This window comes from Palaemon carinicauda, chromosome 21, assembly GCF_036898095.1.
Source record: "Palaemon carinicauda isolate YSFRI2023 chromosome 21, ASM3689809v2, whole genome shotgun sequence".
In the NCBI taxonomy this organism is placed as follows: Eukaryota; Metazoa; Arthropoda; class Malacostraca; order Decapoda; family Palaemonidae; genus Palaemon; species Palaemon carinicauda.
This window is the reverse complement of record NC_090745.1, coordinates 127,137,973-127,157,689: the sequence shown is the minus strand read 5'-3', so window position 1 is coordinate 127,157,689 and position 19,717 is coordinate 127,137,973. Positions and strand designations below refer to the sequence as shown.

Genomic DNA, 19,717 nt, shown 5'->3' with positions numbered 1-19,717 from the left:
ACATTCATGCCCAACCCTCTATTGTTTACTACTCCCATAACTTCCCCCAACACTTTGCAACCTTCTTTCACTCGCTGACGTACATCTGCTTCCACTCCACCATTTGCTGCAACAACAGACCCCAAGTACTTAAACTGATCCACCTCCTCAAGTAACTCTCCATTCAACATGACATTCAACCTTGCACCACCTTCTCTTCTCGTACATCTCATAACCTTACTCTTACCCACATTAACTCTCAACTTCCTTCTTTCACACACCCTTCCAAATTCAGTCACTAATCGGCCAAGCTTCTCTTATGCTTCCGCAACCAGTACAGTATCATCCGCAAACAACAACTGATTTACCTCCCATTCATGGTAATTCTCGTCTACCAGTTTCAATCCTCGTCCCAGCACTTGAGCATTTGTAGAATAGATTGAATAATACTGGAATGGACACAGTGGCATTATATGCAGTATAGGGAATAGAGGGTTTGTAAGTTATGATATTTAGTATAGTTGAAGATAGGGTACCATTTTGTGTGATTTATATTGCACGCTAGGAGATGCCAAAGGTTTTCCTTTTTTGTTGTTGTCTCTTCAGCTCCACCAGTAGTACTTTGCTTTCTTTGAATGTGTTCCTTTTTAGCTTTTCATAATTAGCTGTCCTACTTCAACATTATATAGCTTTAATGTCCACCTCTCATTTAAGAATAAATTTTTCATTTGGGTCTTATGGCAGTCTAGAAAAGGGATTTTGACGTAGGAAAAATCTATTTCTGGGCGAGGGACCTGTGCCGCCCAGTGAATAAGCTCCTATTAGCACTTATTCTTAGGTAATTTACTGCTAAATATACCAGAGAAAAAATGTAAAGGAGTGCTAGGTTAACTAGCTCGCTCACCTATTGGTGTCGGTATAAAATTGGGCGTATAATCCAGAGGTCCCGCACTATTTAGATTCATCCACGACAAAGACCCCAATAGAGGAGAGCCGTTCAACCTCACTCGGCACCAGCAACTCTGCATCCGCTCAGAACCCAACTCCTTAGCACCCAAAGTTTGGGGACTCCAAGGGAGAGGAGCTGGGAGGGTTCACTGGGCGGCACAGGTCCCTCGCCCAGAAATAGATTTTTCCTACGTCAAAATCCCTTTTCTGGGCTTGAACCTGTGCCGGCCAGTGAATATATACAAGAGAAATGTCACCAAACTTGCAAAATAAAGGAAAAACATAAACATAAGGGAAATACAAGTTGCTTTAATCAGAGAGGAGTGCCAAAAACAGCTATAAGGGTATCTTAAAAAGAACATAAATCCACTTGGTAGAACAATTGACCAAAAAAGGTAAGGTATAATAATGCCGTGAGTGATGATATATACAGATACTCAGGAGTCAAAAATTTACAAATATAATAATAGTAATCAGGTGCGAAACCAACGAATACAAATAGGGTATAAATGAGGCAGGTAAGGGGGAGAGATAAAATAACAAGGAATTAACATATGAGTTACCTGGGGGTAACTACGCTCCCTGCAGCTACTGTAGGAAATTTAAGGGCTTCCAAATGTTTAAGGTAGTGTTTCTTGAACACTGAGGGTGACTTCCACCCTGTATACCTGAAAAGATCCGTAAAATTCATATGGTGAAAAAAGTTCACCGAAGTAGCAACCGCTCTGATATCATGTGCAAGAGGAAAAGAGTCAGGGCTAGCTTGTTTAATAAAATACAAGATTTGTTGCCTGATCCCTTTAATGGTAATGGTACCGCCTTGTTCTCTAACGAATAGAGGCCCCGAGGAGTTAGAGGAGGTCCGGGATAAATAAGACCTAAGAGTAGTAACAGGGCACAGAGACGGATCTTGCGTGGGGGGAACAATTTTCCAGGAGGACCATCTGTTCTGAGGGTCTTCGTTCTTAGCTAAAAAGAATTTGTTAGGTGAAAGAAGGACCTCTCCCGAAGGAAGGAACTCAATATGACCCGGGTCTCTTGACAAAGCTGCCAGTTCAGAAATTCTTGCCCCGGAAGCCAAGCTCACCAGGAAAAGTGTTTTCCTGAGAAGGGGAATGTAATCACAAGAACTGTTAATGGTATCAGAAGCCAATTTGAGTACATCATTAAGGAACCAGGTAACCGGGGTAGGACGAGTAACCGGTTTCAGTCTGGCACAGGCTTTCGGAATTGAAGCTAACAAAGAGTCGGTTAAGTCTATGTTAAAACCCACTAGGAAGATCTTTTTCAAAGCAGATTTAATAGTGGTGATAGTATTGGCTGCCAGACCTGATTCTAATAAAGTTCTAAAGAAAGTGACTGTAAGGTTCAAGTTCATACAGTGTACGTCTGAGTCTATCAAAAATTTAGCCAACTTTTTAACCGCAGAATCATATTGGCGGATGGTGGAATCCCGTTTATCTGATTCTAGGAACAGGGTGTTTTGAGGATCGATATTGGCACCATGCATGGCCGCAAACTTCATGAAGTCCATAAAGTTAGGGCGCTCTGAATGTTTGAGAAAGCGTACACAACGCGTGTTTGTACTATCTGAGACAGAACCGGATTGGGTATCGGGTGAGGATGTAGTCTCAACTCTCGCAGGAGAGGGTACCAATTGCTCTTGGGCCAGTTGGGTGCGACCAAGGCTATTCGTCCCTTGAAGGATCTCAGTTTGTCTAGGACTTTCAATAAAAGATTCACCGGGGGAAAGAGATAAATCCTTTCCCAGATGTCCCAATTCTGTGACATGGCGTCTGTGGCGTAGGCCTGAGGGTCTAGATTGGGAGCCACATATACTCTCAATTTGTGGTTGGACTCCGTGGCGAAGAGGTCCACTTGGAGACCCGGAACCCGAGAGAGAATCCACCGGAATGACTTTAGGTCGAGTGACCATTCCGATTCTAGAGGGGAGGTCCGGGACAAGGCGTCTGCCACTACGTTCCGGACTCCCGCCAGGTGGACAGCTGAAAGATGCCAACGGTTCGAGGCTGCTAGGGAGAATATGGCTACTAGAACATGGTTCAGAGGCCCTGATTTTGATCCGCCTCTGTTGAGGCAGCGGACCACCACTTCGCTGTCGAGAACCAGACGAAGGTGTTGTCTCTTGGGTGGAGCGAGACGTTTCAGGGTTAGAAGAACTGCCATGGCCTCCAGCACATTGATGTGAAATTGGCGGAATAAGGGAGACCAAAGACCTTGAACTTTCCTGAGCTGAGAATAGCCTCCCCAACCTGATAGGGATGCGTCCGTGTGAATGATTAACTTCGGAGGCGGAAATCGAAGGGGAACTGACTTTGACAGATTGATGGCCCTTGTCCAAGGTAGAAGTCTTTCCCGGAGAATGGGAGGAAGGCGGACTTTCCTGTCCCGGAGCTTCCGGTTCGCCCTCGAACGCCAGACACGATTGATATCTTTCAATTTTGCCTTCAGAAGTAGATCCGTCACTGAGGCAAATTGAAGGGACCCTAGGATCCTCTCTTGGAGTCGTCTGGAACTTACTTTGTCTTTGAGAAAGCGTTTGGTGTTCCTTGCAATCTCTAACCTCTTGGGTTTGGGAAGACACAGAGTATGAGATATAAGATCCCATTGCAGGCCGAGCCATTGGAACTTTGATTTCGGAAGAAGACGGGACTTCTTGAAGTTGATCTGGAAGCCTAGAGATTGAAGGTATTGGATGACTCTGAGAGTGGCTTTTAGGCAATTTTGGGAGGTGTCTGACCAAATGAGCCAGTCGTCCAGATAGGCTACTACTTGAATCCCTTGATTTCTGAGTTCCTGAACAGCGACTTCTGCCAACTTTGTGAAGATCCTTGGGGCGATGTTGAGCCCGAAAGGCATCACCTTGAAGGAGTAACTTTTGTCCCCTAGGCGGAAGCCTAGATACGGACGGAAATGTCTCGCTATCGGGACGTGATAATAGGCGTCTGTAAGATCGATAGAGGTGGTGACGGCCCCACGGGGAAGTAAGGTCCGCACCTGCGAGACGGTAAGCATTCGAAACTTGTCGCATTGAATGGACAAGTTGAGAAGGGATAGGTCTAGAATCACTCTTCTCTTGTCCGAATCCTTCTTCGGGACACTGAACAGCCGACCCTGAAACTTCAGGTGTTTCGTTTCTTGTATGGCGTTCTTTTGTAACAGGTCCCGGACAAATTTGACTAGGTCCGGAGTGGAATGTTGATGAAATCTGTTCGGAGGTGGAGGTCCTTGAATCCAACTCCACCCCAGTCCCTTGGAGATGATACTGAAAGCCCAGGGACTGAACCTCCATTTGTTGCGGAAGGCATAAAGCCTCCCCCCTACCCGCTGCACTTCAGTATTGGCTTGAGGAGTTGCCTCCACGTCCGCCTCGGAAGTTCTTTCCCTTGCGAAAGAATCTGCCTCTACCTCTGTTCTGGTTTGAACCACGGTGGTAGCCTCTACCTCTGTTATAACTCTGGGAAGAGCCTTGAGCCTCATAAGACTGGTTAAAGGCTGGAGAGGTGGTGGAGGCACCGGGAAGCTGGCTCTTAGGGAGCAGAACGGTGACATAGTCGTCCGATGAAGGAGCCTGAGAGGTGGAAGGCTGTGCAGGAGCAGCAGGAGATGGAGGAAGAGGCTGACGGAAAACAGACGAACTACTCTGCTGTTGCCGGAACTGGGTGGAGGTATACGGGCGGAGCTTCTTCCTACCCCGGGCTTGGTAATTTGCGGGGTCATATTTCCGCTTAGGAGTCAAACCCCAACGGGCTTTAAGGCTCTGATTGACTCTAGTAGCCTCTGCCAAGACTTCCTCCACAAGATCCTCAGGGAAGAGATTTGAACCCCAGCAAGAGGACCGGATAAGTTTATTAGGCTCGTGCCTAATAGTCGCCTCAGCCAGGACGTGTTTGCGGCACCTACGTTTGGCAATAGCAAAGTCATATAGATCGAAATATAACGACTGCAAAGTAGCCTTATTGAGAGACTTAAAGATACTCTCAGTATCATAAGTTAAGGCTATCGACTCCGTAGATGTGGCCAAGTTCAAAGTTCGACCAACACGTAGGCGGGAATCATACTCCTGTTTAATAAAAGATTCCGGGAGACGGGGAAGCCGTTCACTAAACATAACTGAAGCACAGTCCGCTGTTAGCTTGCCAGAAGTAAAAGTGGTATGGACATTGTCCCAACACTCAATACCTGAAGGAAGAAGGAGGGAGATCGGATCCACCTTTCGGATGGGAGGCAAGGGCTTCTCCTCCAGAGCATATTGGAAAGCAAGCTCTGCAACCTTATTGACGCATGGAGTCACGGTGTTCTTGTCCATTAAGAACATTGTGAAAGAACTCTTATAAGGCGTCAACATGGTATTGGTGCAACCAATATCATTCAGAAACCTAGCCCAAACAGATTGGGCTTGTTCTTTCGGGAAAATGACAGTCTCTTTGGGGACCTTATCCAGCCGAACCAGAGCATCCTCGGTAAGCCTGGCATAACCATGAAATGGAAATGCGAGACCAGGAGGAAAGAATTCAAAATCCTCTAGAGGACGAGTACCAAGACCTTCCAATGTTAACATCCCATCTGAGAATGGGGAATGAAGAGCCATGCGCCAAGGGTTATTCTTGGTAAACGGCGGAAGCTTAGAGGCATCCGGGATGAGAGAGCTTTGAACTCGCTCCGGAGCACCTTGTTCTAATGCTCCAAGTCTCTGACCAATGTTAGAGAACATCGTGTCCATCTTGGCCTGCATTTCCGACACAATCTTAGATTGCATCTCAGACACGATGCGAAGCATGGCTGATTCGGAAAGGCCCGGGCTAGGAGCAGAAGTGGCGGGTTGTACTCCCGGGTCGTGAGACTTAGAGGAGGAGCCGGAAGCCTTAGATGACGGGTTTGTATTAGACTTGGAACTATGGGAAGCCTTGTGGGGCTTACGAGCTTTTGGCAAAGTTCTCGATGTAGACTTATCTTTGGGGGGAACCGGGTGTGATCGATGAGACGAATCACGGTCCCCAGAAAAACCATGGAAAGAAGAGAGATCAGATGAAGAAGAAAGAGCGGGGCTGAGGATAGGAATCTCAGCGCCGGTAACACCTGCCTCACTTACCACCCTACCTGCATCCGGATCGTCTAACAACATGGGTTCAACGTCTAAGTTCATGGAAGCCACATTGTCTTCCAGATCTCCGGGGGCATCCAACGGATCTTGTTCCTGGTCGATGAATCCCGCTATGGTGGCATCAATGTCGGCAATGATGGGTGCCGCAACATGCCTAGCCACAGCGGCTGAAGACTTGGCGTTAGGGTAGATCATGGCACAGTAGTCTTCAGATAGGACGTAAGGCTGTTTGGATTTCACGTTTCGGGCAAATCCCCCAACCCACACTTTCAGTGTGGCCCGAGCCGCAGTCTTCTGCTCCGGGGATGCCTGAAATAATAGTGGGAATTACAAAAGGAAGATTCCCGGCGGTCCTTCAAGACCATAGAAGTCTTACTAAATGGTGTATGTATACCAAAAAAGGTAAAATAATTAGAAAGGCAACATAGCCAACGGGACTCACCGAATCAGATCCGAGGGTGGTGATGAGGTCAAAACAGACCATACAGTTATCAGGGTGCCAGACCACGATGTCCTCCAGCTGAACTCCGCAGAGGGCGTGAGACCTACATACGGTATGGCCACAAGGCTGATGGAGAACAGCCGCACAGGCCGTCGTCTGACAATGCACCATCTATAAAAAGAATAGTATATGAGAAACTGTAATTCTCTTGAGTAGGGGCGGGTCCGGAGGACCCGGGACTAACATAAGTCTAACTTAAGACTAGAGCTTAACTGTAATACTCTCAAGTAGGGGCGGGTCCGGAGGACCCGGGCCTAAACATAAGTCTAACTTAAGACTAGAGTATAGCTATCCATTCCGGTCGAGCCGGGATCATAAAACAGGATGCAACAAAGAATTAAGACACATGGTGTCTGATTTCCCGGAGCGAGGTTAAGCCCCGGGCCGGGAAATAAAAGTATATCCATAAACCAATACATATAGGAACTCCGGGATAGTGATCTGTCATATATAATCATATATAATCATAGGAACTGTTATAAATTAATAGGGGGGCGGAACTGTAGATAAGAACCGCCAACCGAACCCGGAGGGTTTCGTATAACATAATAAAAGTGTGATAGGTGAATATAAAATAGGGTGCACCGGGATCCTACTCTGTTGACCGGTGGCCAACCCATCTAGACAGAGACGAAACCGCCGGGACACCCGGAGGACAAAGTCCATAAACACTGAACTACCCCCTCTAAAAGGAGGGAGGGCAACGGTCCCCTAGGGGAGGGGGGAGAGAAGCCTAGCCACCAACCTAGCGAGAGGGGGAGCTTGGGGGAGGATCACGTGATACGGAGCAGCAGGGCTACCAACTGACGATCCCCAACCAGACAGATCATACGGAGTAATAAGCACAAATATTCATTATAATAGTAATAGCGTTGAAAATTATATAAATATACACATAAAAAATTTAGGGCAAGGTATGCAACATAATAAATAAATCCCAAAGGACAACACCTGATGGCTTATATAATAAAATCGCCGCCTAGTAACGAAGGTCGGCAAGCCATCTACGATACGTAACTGATATCGGCCCTAAATATGAACCACAAGGGTTCTAAACGCTAAATAATGAATATCCACAATAACATATAAAAAACTTTTAACTAATGATAAAAATAATACACTTAGTAACACCGCGAGTGAAACTAAAAGCTCTCAAAACAGGAGTACCAACTGTAAGCGGAATCGAGCAAGACCGAGATGATCGAAAAGAATAAACTCCTATAATTTAAATATTAAACGATCTAGATTGCTCAAAACACAGCAAAACATAGCTTGGTACTTAACTTAGACGGTGTCTCCTGGGAAACCGATGAAGAAGCCATAATCCAGTGGAAAATAAGCAAAATACGAGAGCACAAAAAAAGCGGGTTACAACACAGGCGTGCTAAAAAAGGAGTTGGGTTCTGAGCGGATACAGAGTTGCTGGTGCCGAGTGAGGTTGAACGGCTCTCCTCTATTGGGGTCTTTGTCGTGGATGAATCTAAATAGTGCGGGACCTCTGGATTATACGCCCAATTTTATACCGACACCAATAGGTGAGCGAGCTAGTTAACCTAGCACTCCTTTACATTTTTTCTCTGGTATATTTAGCAGTAAATTACCTAAGAATAAGTGCTAATAGGAGCTTATTCACTGGCCGGCACAGGTTCAAGCCCAGAAATGGTGTTTATTTGTATCCTTAAAATTATAGATGATAGTGCAGGTACTCCTCCCTTAATGACATGATTAGGGACTGAAACCCTGTCTGTAAACAATCTACCTTTATAGTCGACATCTTATGCATACAGTTTCCTAGTCACAAAACATGGACAGGATTGCTAGTAGGCTAGGCCTGGAAAAATCTTATCTTATTTGCTTACAAGTTTCCTTGAAAAATGGTAATAGGATATATGAAAAAGTTGTTAGTACAGTGTATTTACTGCACCTGTACTGTAGTAAATCTATTTTTGCAAGAGGGCGTGGTCCTAAAATCCACAGCATTTTCTTTAATTGGGTGACTACTAGTTTGGCAGACAATATGAGCACCAAAGATAAAGAAATATATAGTAAAAGTACACAGCAGTATTGTTATCTTATCTTAGCTTATTTTTCATTTCCATATTTATTCCTTGTTTATTTTAATGAAATTACTATGTCGTTTTCTTTCATTAGTGTTAGCTATGTATATTCAGTTGTTCACACACTACTGCTAACAAGAATATACACACCTAAGAACAAAGCAATTGTAACACACACACATACACACTCTCTCTCTCTCTCTCTCTCTCTCTCTCTCTCTCTCTCTCTCTCTCTCTCTCTCTCTCTCAATACCTGGTTTTGCAATCCTCACTGCCATTAGCATGGAACAGCACATTTAAATGGCCTTTCATGGGCATGTGACTGGGAATTGTCTTATCATCTGCTGTAATGAAGGTCCTCCTGGGCATCATCTTCAAAAATAGACTGGTCTTGTCACAGTTGAACATTTGCTGTGGCATGTAAGACTCGAAATCCACGAACCTTTTAAATTTGTAAAAGAATACCTCTGACATCGGAGCTTGCAGCGTTGCCATGTCGCACAGCACTATGGATGGCAGCTTTTCTCTTGATATTCTCATACCTTTCACGAGTTGTGAATGTTTCTTTTTCTTTGCCTGCTGACATACCTGGCTAATTTTCAACAGTGTCAGCATATAATATTTTTGCCTTTTCAATATTAAACTTAGCCGGTGATTATATAAGCTGCAACTCTGTTGCTCGACAGAAAACTCTACGTTAAAAATCCGCCAGCGATCGCAATGCAGGTAGGGGGTGTACTTCAACAGCGCCATCTGTCGTGCAGGTACTCAGTACTCAATGTAAACACAGAACTCAATTTTCTCTCTGTCGGGCTACCGGCAAGACCTACTAATTCGCTGTTACTAACTGGATTTGTTTTCACAACTATTTGGTGAAGTACACTATTCTAGTTTTGAGCTTTCGCTATGCAGGTGTTTTATCTTCATCTCAAAACTTGAACTCGTTTTGGATAGATTTAATTATGGTGACAAAGAGAGTATGGACTCTCTTTCACTTTTAAATGGCCGACCCTTCCCTTAGACGGAAGTGTGTTTAGGTTTTTAGTAATTTTGCTTAACACGTTATAGATCTATATATTTTATATCTCTCCGCCTTTATTAGGCCTCTTCGATTAACTTTCCATTTATTATAAACATATAAAAAATAAATTTTTATGTTTTGTTTATATGCGACCTTTCCTGATAGTAGGCGGTCCTAACTTGGAACCGAAGTTAATCAACGTTGAGCCCGTTATATCGTATTTAGCCTTTAAAGAATTTAAAACTTTTTAAATGTAATGCTTTATGAAAGAATTTCTTTGATAGTCTTCGTACTGTTTTCAAAGATGAACTAACGTTTAGTTTTTTAGACTACGCAGTTGTTGACGTTCAGGACGTTCAACATGCGCTCTATCGTTACGATAGAGAGAGAGAGTGTATCACGGTTTCACTTTGCAGTAAGAGTAAATCGATTCTGACGTTTTGTTCATTCTTTCTTAGCTTAAATGTTTTAAATTCTAAATTAAAGGAACTTTTTATTTGGAAAACCTTTCAGTTTTTTCCTTTAGTCAAAAACATGTTTTTTTGACGATAGATAATTGGGCTCTTCTCTTAGGTGCGAAATCAAGAGAGAAAGAGAGAGAGAGATAGAGACGGAGGGAGAGAGAGGAGAGAAAACGTTCCGTTCAAGCGGGTAACGTTGTTCTCGTGTTACTCTCGTCCTTAGTCTCTGTACGGGGAGGAAGGTAAAACGTTTCTAGGGTTTTATTCTTGTCCCCAGGCTATGTGCGGTGAGAGATTGTAAACGTAGTTTATTTGAACTAGTGTTTAGTCTCTTTCCCAGCCACTGAGTTTTTTATCTTTATATATGTTTTCTGTTTTTTTGCTAGTATTAATGAGCTGCATTATACGACTGATTTCGCAATTACTACCTTTTAATGAAGGGTAGAATTGCGTGTTTCAGGTAGAAATCAGTAAAAGTTTCGATTTCAGTGAAATAAGTGCAAAACAGAAAATCGATAAAGTGTTATGCGCAAAGTGTTACAGTGTTGCGTCCGAGGGTTCGTCTGTTCGTGCCTGTCGTTCACCTAGTCCGGGACCTCTTGCAAGCTCCCAAGCCCAGGGGAGAAGTAATGTCGAACGACTTATGGGTTCGAGAGGCCTTGATCAACGAACAGACGTTTTTCCCTCCGTGGTTTCGGGCGTATCTACCCAAGATCGCCCCACCCACACAAAGACGAGAGAGCCCATTTATTTCTCGTCTGCGGAAGAGGTTTCTCGTAAGAAACCATGGACCAAGGTCTCGCGGCTTTTTAAGCGCAAGTCGGTCCCTTCCGCGCAAGTCCAACGGCCCAGTTGTAGCCACTGGGTCAGTTCGGACTCGCTGCAGTCTTCCGACGACTGCTCACCTCCTAAGAGAGGCAAAGCGGTACCGCATCAGGCAGTCACACCGTCTGTTGCCGCACCTGCTCTTGTAGACCCTAAGTGGTCTTTGCTGCAGACCATGCAGTCTCAGTTAACGTCATTGATGCAGGACTTTCGTGCGGAGAAGGTTGACACCAACCTCTAGCCTACAACCAACCACGGTTGTGCGTCCTGTGGACGCTGAGGCGACCTTCTGCCGCACTCCAGCTGAGAGAGTCCCGCCACCCATGCGTTCCAGTGTACCCTGCCAGCCGCATGTTGACGTTCAGCGACGCACGGAACCTTCCGTTGACGTTCGCGAGGTACAACAACAGTCTAAGTTGTTTTGTTTTGACGCGGTGCGTCAACCTCCGCTTTCTAGAGTTGTTTTGACTGCTCAGTCTAGACAGTCAAAGCAGTCTCGAGTGGACACTGTACGTCCTCACGCACCTGTTGTGGTTGACAGTTCAGTTGTTGACAGTTCACAGACTGTCAAGCAGTTACATGACGTTGCCTTCTGGTCTGCTACTAATGCTCCAGTGAGAGACTCACTGAGGTAACCTAGCTTTTATCGGACAAGGTTCCTGTAGATGAGGAAGTTGCTGTTCTCCCTCGTACTGATATTCCCTTGAGGACTCTGTCAGATGGAGAGGAGCCTTAAGCTGCTTAGCCTCCTATGGACTTTAATTAAATCATGATGATTTTTTTTTAAGGATCTTCGTCCGGATCTTGTAACTGCTGCTCCTCGTTCGCCTAAACGTCAGAACTTACACTAGGCCTAGCTACTTCGAAGCCGTTGTTTTTAAGCTAGTGCTCTCTCGCTCTCCTAGAGAGCGTTACGTTGGCTAGGCGACTGGTTTTTGCACCAGGAGGAGTTTTTAGGGATACAGCCTTTGATTTCCCTTCTTTTAAACTGGCTTATAGAGCGAGAGTCTGATATGACACGAGAGAAGTTCTCGGCTTGGGAGTTCATGCCTCTGCCCAGATAGACTTCTCAATTCTGGTAGACTCGCCCTGGCGCCTAGCCATGAGACGCTCCAAGTTGTTTACAGGTCAACTTCTCAGCTTTTGTCAAGCCTTTGAAGTTTTGCTGTACTATTATGTCACACATAACAAGGCTTTCAGGGATGGTAAACGGTTCCGCCTCAGTCGCTAACCCCGTCTGTTGCCACACCTGCTCCCGTAGACCCTAAATGGGCTTTGCTGCAAGCCATGCAGTCCAAGCTTGCGTCCTTGATAGAGGACTTAAATGCGGAGAAGAACCTTCTGGCCAACAACCTTCCAACCGGTCGGTTGTGCGCCCTGTTGACGCTGAGGTAACCTACTCGCGTCTGCCAGTTGAGGTGGTTCCTCCTTCTGGCCAACAACCTTCCAACCGGTCGGTTGTGCGCCCTGTTGACGCTGAGGTAACCTACTCGCGTCTGCCAGTTGAGGTGGTTCCTCCACCGATGCGACCCAGTGTGGGTTGCCAGTCGCACGTTGACGTTAAGCGACGCTCGGAGGTGGTTGTTGACGTTCAGGACGTTCAACAACCAGCAGAGGTGACTTGTTGTGACGCAGTGCGTCAACCTCAGCAACCCGGTAGGGTGTTGACTGCACAACCCAGACGGTCTAGACAGTTTCGGGTTGACGCTGTACTTCCTCGCGCACCCATGGTTGTTGGCAGTTCACAGACTGTGCAGCAGTTCCATGATATTGCGTCCGGCTCCGTCACGCATCCACCAGTGCGACCGGATTCAGCGAGTCAGGCGTTGCCCACTCCGTTGCCGTTTCCTCATCAGTTTCGGATGAGGAACCCTCTGATGAGGACGTTGCTGAACAAGACGATCAGCCCCCAGCCCTGCTATCCATCCAGAAGATGCTGAAGAAGGAACGCTGCTCAGTCAGGCTGTGGATGAGTCTGGTAGGGACACTGTCATCCGTGGATCATTTTGTGTCACTAGGAAGACTACACCTCCGTCCTCTTCTATACCATCTAGCTTTTCACTGGAAAAAGGACAAGCCGCTAGAAGCGGTCTCGATCCCGGTTTCCGGAAAGATAAAGTCTTGTCTGACTTGGTGAAAGGACTATATCAACCTTAGAGAGGGTCTTCCCCTGACTGTTCAGACTCCCAACCACGTTCTCTTCTCGGACGCATCGGACGTAGGCTGGGGTGCGACATTAGACGGTCGGGAATGCTCGGGATTATGGAACTCGAGTCAAAGGACAATGCATTTCAACTTCAAGGAGCTACTGGCAGTACGTCTGGCCTGGAAAAGCTTCAGGTCTCTCCTTCAAGGCAAAGTGGTGGAGGTGAACTCGGACAACACCACGGCTTTGGCGTACATCTCCAAGCAAGGAGGGACCTACTCTCTGACGTTGTACGAGATCGCAAGGGACCTCCTCACCTGGTCAAAAGGTCTAGACATATCACTAGTAACGAGGTTCATCCAAGGCAACTTGAATGTCATGGCAGATTGTCTCAGTCGGAAGGGACAAATAATTCCAACAGAATGGACCCTCCACAAGGATGTATGCAAGAGACTTTGGGCCACCTGGGGCCAGCCAACCATAGATCTCTTCGCAACCTCGATGACCAAGAGGCTCCCAATATTTTGCTCACCAATCCCGGACCCAGCAGCAGTTCATATAGATGCCTTTCTACTAGATTGGTCACATCTAGATCTTTATGCATTCCCTCCGTTCAAGATTGTCAACAAGGTACTGCAGAAGTTCGCCTCTCACGAAGGGACAAGGTTGACGCTAGTTACTTCCCTCTGGCCCGCGAGAGAATGGTTCACCGAGGTACTTCGATGGCTAGTAGACGTTCCCAGAACACTTCCCCTAAGGGTGGACCTTCTACGTCAGCCACGCGTAAAGAAGGTACACCAAGGCCTCCACGCTCTTCGTCTGACTGCCTTCAGACTATCGAAAGACTCTCGAGAGCTAGAGGCTTTTCGAAGGAGGCAGCCAGAGCGATTGCTAGAGCAAGGAGAACATCCACCCTTAGAGTCTACCAATCGAAGTGGGAAATCTTCCGAAACTGGTGCAAGTCAGTATCCGTATCCTCGACCAGTACCTCTGTAACTCAAATAGCTGACTTCCTCTTATATCTGAGGAAAGAACGATCTCTTTCAGCTCCCACTATCAAGGGTTACAGAAGCATGTTGGCATCAGTCTTCCGTCACAGAGGCTTAGATCTTTCCAACAATAAAGATCTACAGGACCTCCTTAAGTCTTTTGAGACCACGAAGGAGCGTCGTTTGGTTACACCTGGTTGGAATTTAGACGTGGTACTAAGATTCCTTATGTCAGACAGGTTCGAACCGCTACAATCAGCCTCCCTGAAAGATCTCACCTTAAAGACTCTTTTCCTGGTATGCTTAGCCACAGCTAAAAGAGTCAGTGAGATTCATGCCTTCAGCAAGAACATCGGATTCTCATCCGAAACGGCTACATGTTCTACAACTTGGTTTTCTAGCCAAAAACGAGCTGCCTTCTCGGCCTTGGCCAATATCGTTCGATATTCCAAACTTATCGTATGGTTGGAAATGAACTAGAAAGAGTCTTATGCCCTGTAAGAGCTCTTAAGTTCTATTTAAAACGAACTAAACCTTTACGAGGCCCGTCTGAAGCTTTATGGTGTTCAGTTAAGAAACCATCTTTGCCTATGTCAAAGAATGCTTTATCCTATTTTATCAGACTGTTAATACGAGAAGCTCATTCCCATCTGAATGAGGAAGACCAAGCTTTGCTGAAGGTAAGGACACACGAAGTTAGAGCTGTCGCAACTTCCGTGGCCTTTAAACAAAATAGATCTCTGCAAAGTATAATCGACGCAACCTATTGGAAAAGCAAGTCAGTGTTCGCGTCTTTTTATCTTAAGAATGTCCAGTCTCTTTACGAGAACTGCTACACTCTGGGACCATTCGTAGCAACGAGTGCAGTAGTGGGTGAGGGCTCAACCACTACAATTCCCTAATTCCATAACCTTTTTAATCTTTCTCTTGAAATGTTTTATTATTGTTTTTGGGTTGTCCGGAAGGCTAAGAAGCCTTTCGCATCCTACTTGATTTGGCGGGTGGTCAAAGTCATTTCTTGAGAAGCGCCTAGATTAGAGGTTTTGATGAGGTCCTGTTGTATGGGTTGCAACCCTTGATACTTCAGATCCTAGGGGTCGCTCAGCATCCTAAGAGGATCGCGAGGCTCCGTAAGGAATATAAGCTGCAACTCTGTTGCTCGACAGAAAACTCTATGTTAAAAATCCGCCAGCGATCGCAATGCAGGTAGGGGGTGTATTTCAACAGCGCCATCTGTCGTGCAGGTACTCAGTACTCAATGTAAACACAGAACTCAATTTTCTCCTCGGTCCACTGGGTCTCTATTGGGGAGGAAGGGAGGGTCCTTTAATATATAATCACCGGGTAAGTATATTCAAAAATTTATTTTATTATAAAAATAACATTTTTCATTAATAGTATTATCATGAAACATTTCTCCAAATAACTTCTCGTTGATCCAGATGAGAAGCAACTTTTCTACATTATCAAAAACATGTGGCCGTTGTTTTATCAAAGTCAGCACTTCATTTTATATTAGATATTGATTATTTTTTGGGGGGTGGAATCATACAAATCGTGGTTGTTGCACTGTACAGTTGTACATTTTTGCAATATCTGCCACATGCAGACTTTGTTCATGATTCTTTATAATTTCTTTTTTAATCTCTACGGTAATCATCTCCTTATCATCTTGGGACCACTGCTGTGCTGTACTGTTACTGTAGACTGGACAGTGAACATTAGTGATCACAATTCTATAAAGAACATGCTGTTAAGACTCTATGAAGAGCAATTCAAAGACGCTCAAACGATAACTGTAGATGATGCTGGTATGAGTGCTTCTCGGAGTGTGAGAGAGTTAAGGTCTCAGCAAGGAGGGATGCCATCTAAGGCAAAACTAAATAGAGTAAAATAACGTAAACACTGCGATGGTGGAGATTGGATCCTACTAGACTGCTTCTTGTGCATCTTGTGCTAGTCTCGTTAGTACGTGTCTACAAAAATTCCACACAAGGAGAGAAATTTTTAACCGCAGACTGATACAATGTTTGTAAACCACTTTGAATAATTTTTCTTGTATTCAGAGTAGCTCTTAAGCTGAGCTACTACTTTATAATATTTTTCCTTCAATTGGGCAGATAGAAATGGATAAAAGGAGGTTAGTATTTGTACTCTATCTTGTAAAAAAATTCAAAGTACTGTAAGTTATTTGTCAAGAAACATTTGACTTTCAATTAACATGTGATACAATTTTTATAAAAAGTCAAAGGATCTTTTTATGTTGTCATTGCATTGTCTTGGGCTTAATTTACCAAATGTATTTTTTTTAGTATTTTCATCTTCATCATCATTTCCACCCATTGACGCAAAGGGCCTCGATTAGGTTTCACCAGCCGTCTCTATCTTGACATTTTAATTCAATACTTCTCCATTCATCATCTCCGACTTCAGGCTTCGTAGTCCTCAGCCATGTTGGCCTGGGTCTTCCAACTCTTCTAGTACCTTGTGGAGCCCAGTTAAATGTTTGGTGAACTAATCTCTCTTTTGGAGTGCAAAGAGTATGCCCAAACCATCTCCATCTACCCCTTACCATGATCTCATCCACATATGGCACTTTAGTAATCTCAATTATAGTTTCATTTATAATCCAGTCCTGCCATTTAGTTCACAATATTCTTCTGAGGTCTTTGCTCTCAAATCTACAAAATCTGTTGAAGATTGTTTCATTGTCATCCCATGACTTTTCCATATAGTAACACTGTTTTCACTAAACTGATATATAGCCTTATTTGATATGTAATTTCAGGCGATTTGATTTCCAAATTTTATTTAACCTAGCCATTGTCTGATTTGCTTTTTTCAATCTTACATTAAACTTCAATTCTAAAGATCCTCTATTAGAGATCATAGTTCCTAAATATTTAAATGATTCTACCTCATTAATCCTTTCTCCTTCCAATGAAATTTCATCTTCCATTGTATATTCCGTTCTCATCATCTCTGTCTTTCTTCTATTTATCTTGAGCCAAACTTCCTGTGATATTTCATGCATGCTGGTAAGCAAGCATTGCAAATTCTGTGGTGTTCTGGTAATAAGGACGGCATCATCAGCATACTCTGAGTCAGCTATTTTTCTATAACCAATTCAGTCCAGTTCATCTCCAGAATTTCCAACTGTTCTACGCCTTACAAAATCCACGAGGAGGGTAAACAACATAAGTGACAACATATTCCCTTGGAGTAGTCTGCTGTTCACTGGAAATTCATTTAATAGGACTCCACTAACATTAACTTTACACTTGCTATGCTCATGAACAGACTTAATAAAATTAATATAATTAAGAGGAATACCATAATAACACAGGATTCTCCACAAAATTGGCCATAGCAAACTTTCAAAGAGTTTTTCATAGTCCACAAATGCCTTCAAAAGTTGAATTCTATATTCTACACATTGTTTCACAACATGTCTTAAATGGAAAATATGGTCAGTACAACTTCTACCTTTTCTAAATCCTGCTTGTTCATCTTTAGTGTTTTAGCACCATATTTTTTTTCAGTCATTCAAATTTTAAAATGCTTGTGGAATCTTTATGTTTGATGATTTAATTGCAGGTTCTCTTCCCATTGCTTGACAAAGTCCGCCAGCTCTCAGACTCAGCAAGCACTGATAAAGTTGATCAAGGGGGCAACATCCTAATTCACCATTCCCGCAATACCCAGCAGAAACAATGGGCAGAAACCCAGGTTTGTTTGTTCTCCTTTTGTAACCCTAGTTGTATTTAAGTGACTAACACTTCCAATACCATGTGATGTAAAAATTCTCAGCTAGATTTTCTTCCATTAGATTATGGAGAAAAATTACTCCTAACTAATGTTTCTAATATCTGTAAGATGAATAGATAACTTGACAAAATTTCTTTGTAAGAATATTCTAGTCATGAGGAAATTTGATGGTCTTGATCTAATTTTTGTCTTTGATATTGCTTCTAGCTTATTTCCTCGATCATTTACTAAAAGGTTTAACACAATGTTGGCCATTTATGTCCTATACTGTAGACATGATTTTTTATGGTGTTTTGTGTTATAAGAGTCTAAAGAGTCTTTCAGGAAACATTCTATCTGATATTTTTTATGCTATGAACTATGATAATCTAATGCATCACTAATACAGTATACACACAAATGTTCCTTTTTTTAATAACATTTGCATATCACTTATTTTCAGGTATTAACCTTGTCAGGTGTAGCTCGAGTATTCAGCACCAAGCAGAACATTCTCCAAGGACTTGGTGATTTCCCTCGAGCATGGGCGTTGTTGTTGGATTTCATTCACACGGCAGCACTCTCCAAGAGCAATGAGGTTGGTATCTAAATCTTTATTTGGTTTAAAGTAATTTCCACATAAATTACTTAGTCCTCTTGTTGAATTGTTGAAATATTTTTGGGCACAGAATGCGTCAGTTATAGGCATTTTGTTTTGCCAGGAAGAACAGTTAAAAAGGATTTAGGTATTATTTGAATGTCATTACCAGAAATATAATTTAAATCAAAATTTGGTATTGTATTTAGATGTAGATGAGGTGAATACTGAAGAATTTCTGTACTATATATGTAATGAAATCATTGTAGTGATATTGTCAATGTATATAGAGATGTTGTTTATTGACTACGAATTTATGTACTGTAGTATTTTATGACCTTGTTGTCATATTGTGTTTGATGTTTTTGCTCCTTTTCTTCATGGTTCCTCAGCATTTTCTGAAAATTAAAGCATACTGATAAATTGGATAAATAAAAGTTTTTATCTAAATCCCTTATCTTTTAGGTGTCCTTAGCTGCATTGAAATCTCTCCAAGAGATGCTTCAAGCTGGAAGGTCATCTTCAGGAATACCTTCTAATTACTCTGACCACTCAGATGCAAAGAACTGCGGACCACATCCAATTGCAGAAGAAACCATAGCCAACTGGAATACTGCTTGGAAGGTGATTTTTCTATTCTAGTTGTTATGCTGTTTACATGGGTTCTATTTACACATATTTATTTAAAATTGTTTTTGTAACTAGTATTTTTCTTGTCTTCATGTAGACTGTGTGTAGGATGAACTCCATAAAAAAAGTTATTGTTTATAGGGTACCTTGTGTGTTGCATTGTAGGTAGCGTTTAAGGTCCTTAACTGAGTCCTTCATCCCCATCCATACACTTTTGTTTCTTTCCTTTTATCTGTTCCATTTGGTCTCTTCCCTCCATATGGTTTACCTTCTTTCCTTATCTTACTCCAATTTTCTCCTCTTTTCAGAAAGTCTTTCAGGCAAGAAGTGTGATTTATTTTTTCAGTGAGTAATCAGTAACAAAAAAGGTTTAATTCAAGAATAAAACCAAAGCTACGTTTAAAGAAAATTCCTTTTTAAATATTTAACTTAGCCGGTGAATATATAATAGCTGCTACTCAGCGGCTCGACAGAAAACACACTCAAAAAACTCGCGAGCGATCGCTATGAAGGTTGCGGGTGTGCCCACCAGCGCCAACTATCGGCCAGATACCACTCTTGCATGTAAACAAACCCTTCAATTCTTCTCTGTCGACCTTGACGACAAGACGTATCATTACTCGCTGTAGAACCTGGAGTTTTCTCAACATATTTGGTGAAGTACTTCATTTTGGTTTGAGCTTTCGCAG

General features: G+C 43.5%; 1 protein-coding gene across 3 annotated transcripts in view; it reads left to right on the top strand.

Moving 5' to 3' along the window:
- The window catches only part of mon2 (Mon2 homolog, regulator of endosome-to-Golgi trafficking), a 185,045-nt gene that overhangs the window by 117,969 nt on the left and 47,359 nt on the right, over nucleotides 1-19,717 (top strand). For all 3 annotated transcript variants that reach the window (XM_068345406.1, XM_068345405.1, XM_068345407.1), the window contains 3 exons: nucleotides 17,651-17,782; nucleotides 18,264-18,398; nucleotides 18,864-19,022. In XM_068345406.1, the coding sequence (XP_068201507.1) occupies nucleotides 17,651-17,782; nucleotides 18,264-18,398; nucleotides 18,864-19,022 (426 nt within the window). The remainder of the gene's footprint in view (nucleotides 1-17,650; nucleotides 17,783-18,263; nucleotides 18,399-18,863; nucleotides 19,023-19,717) is intronic.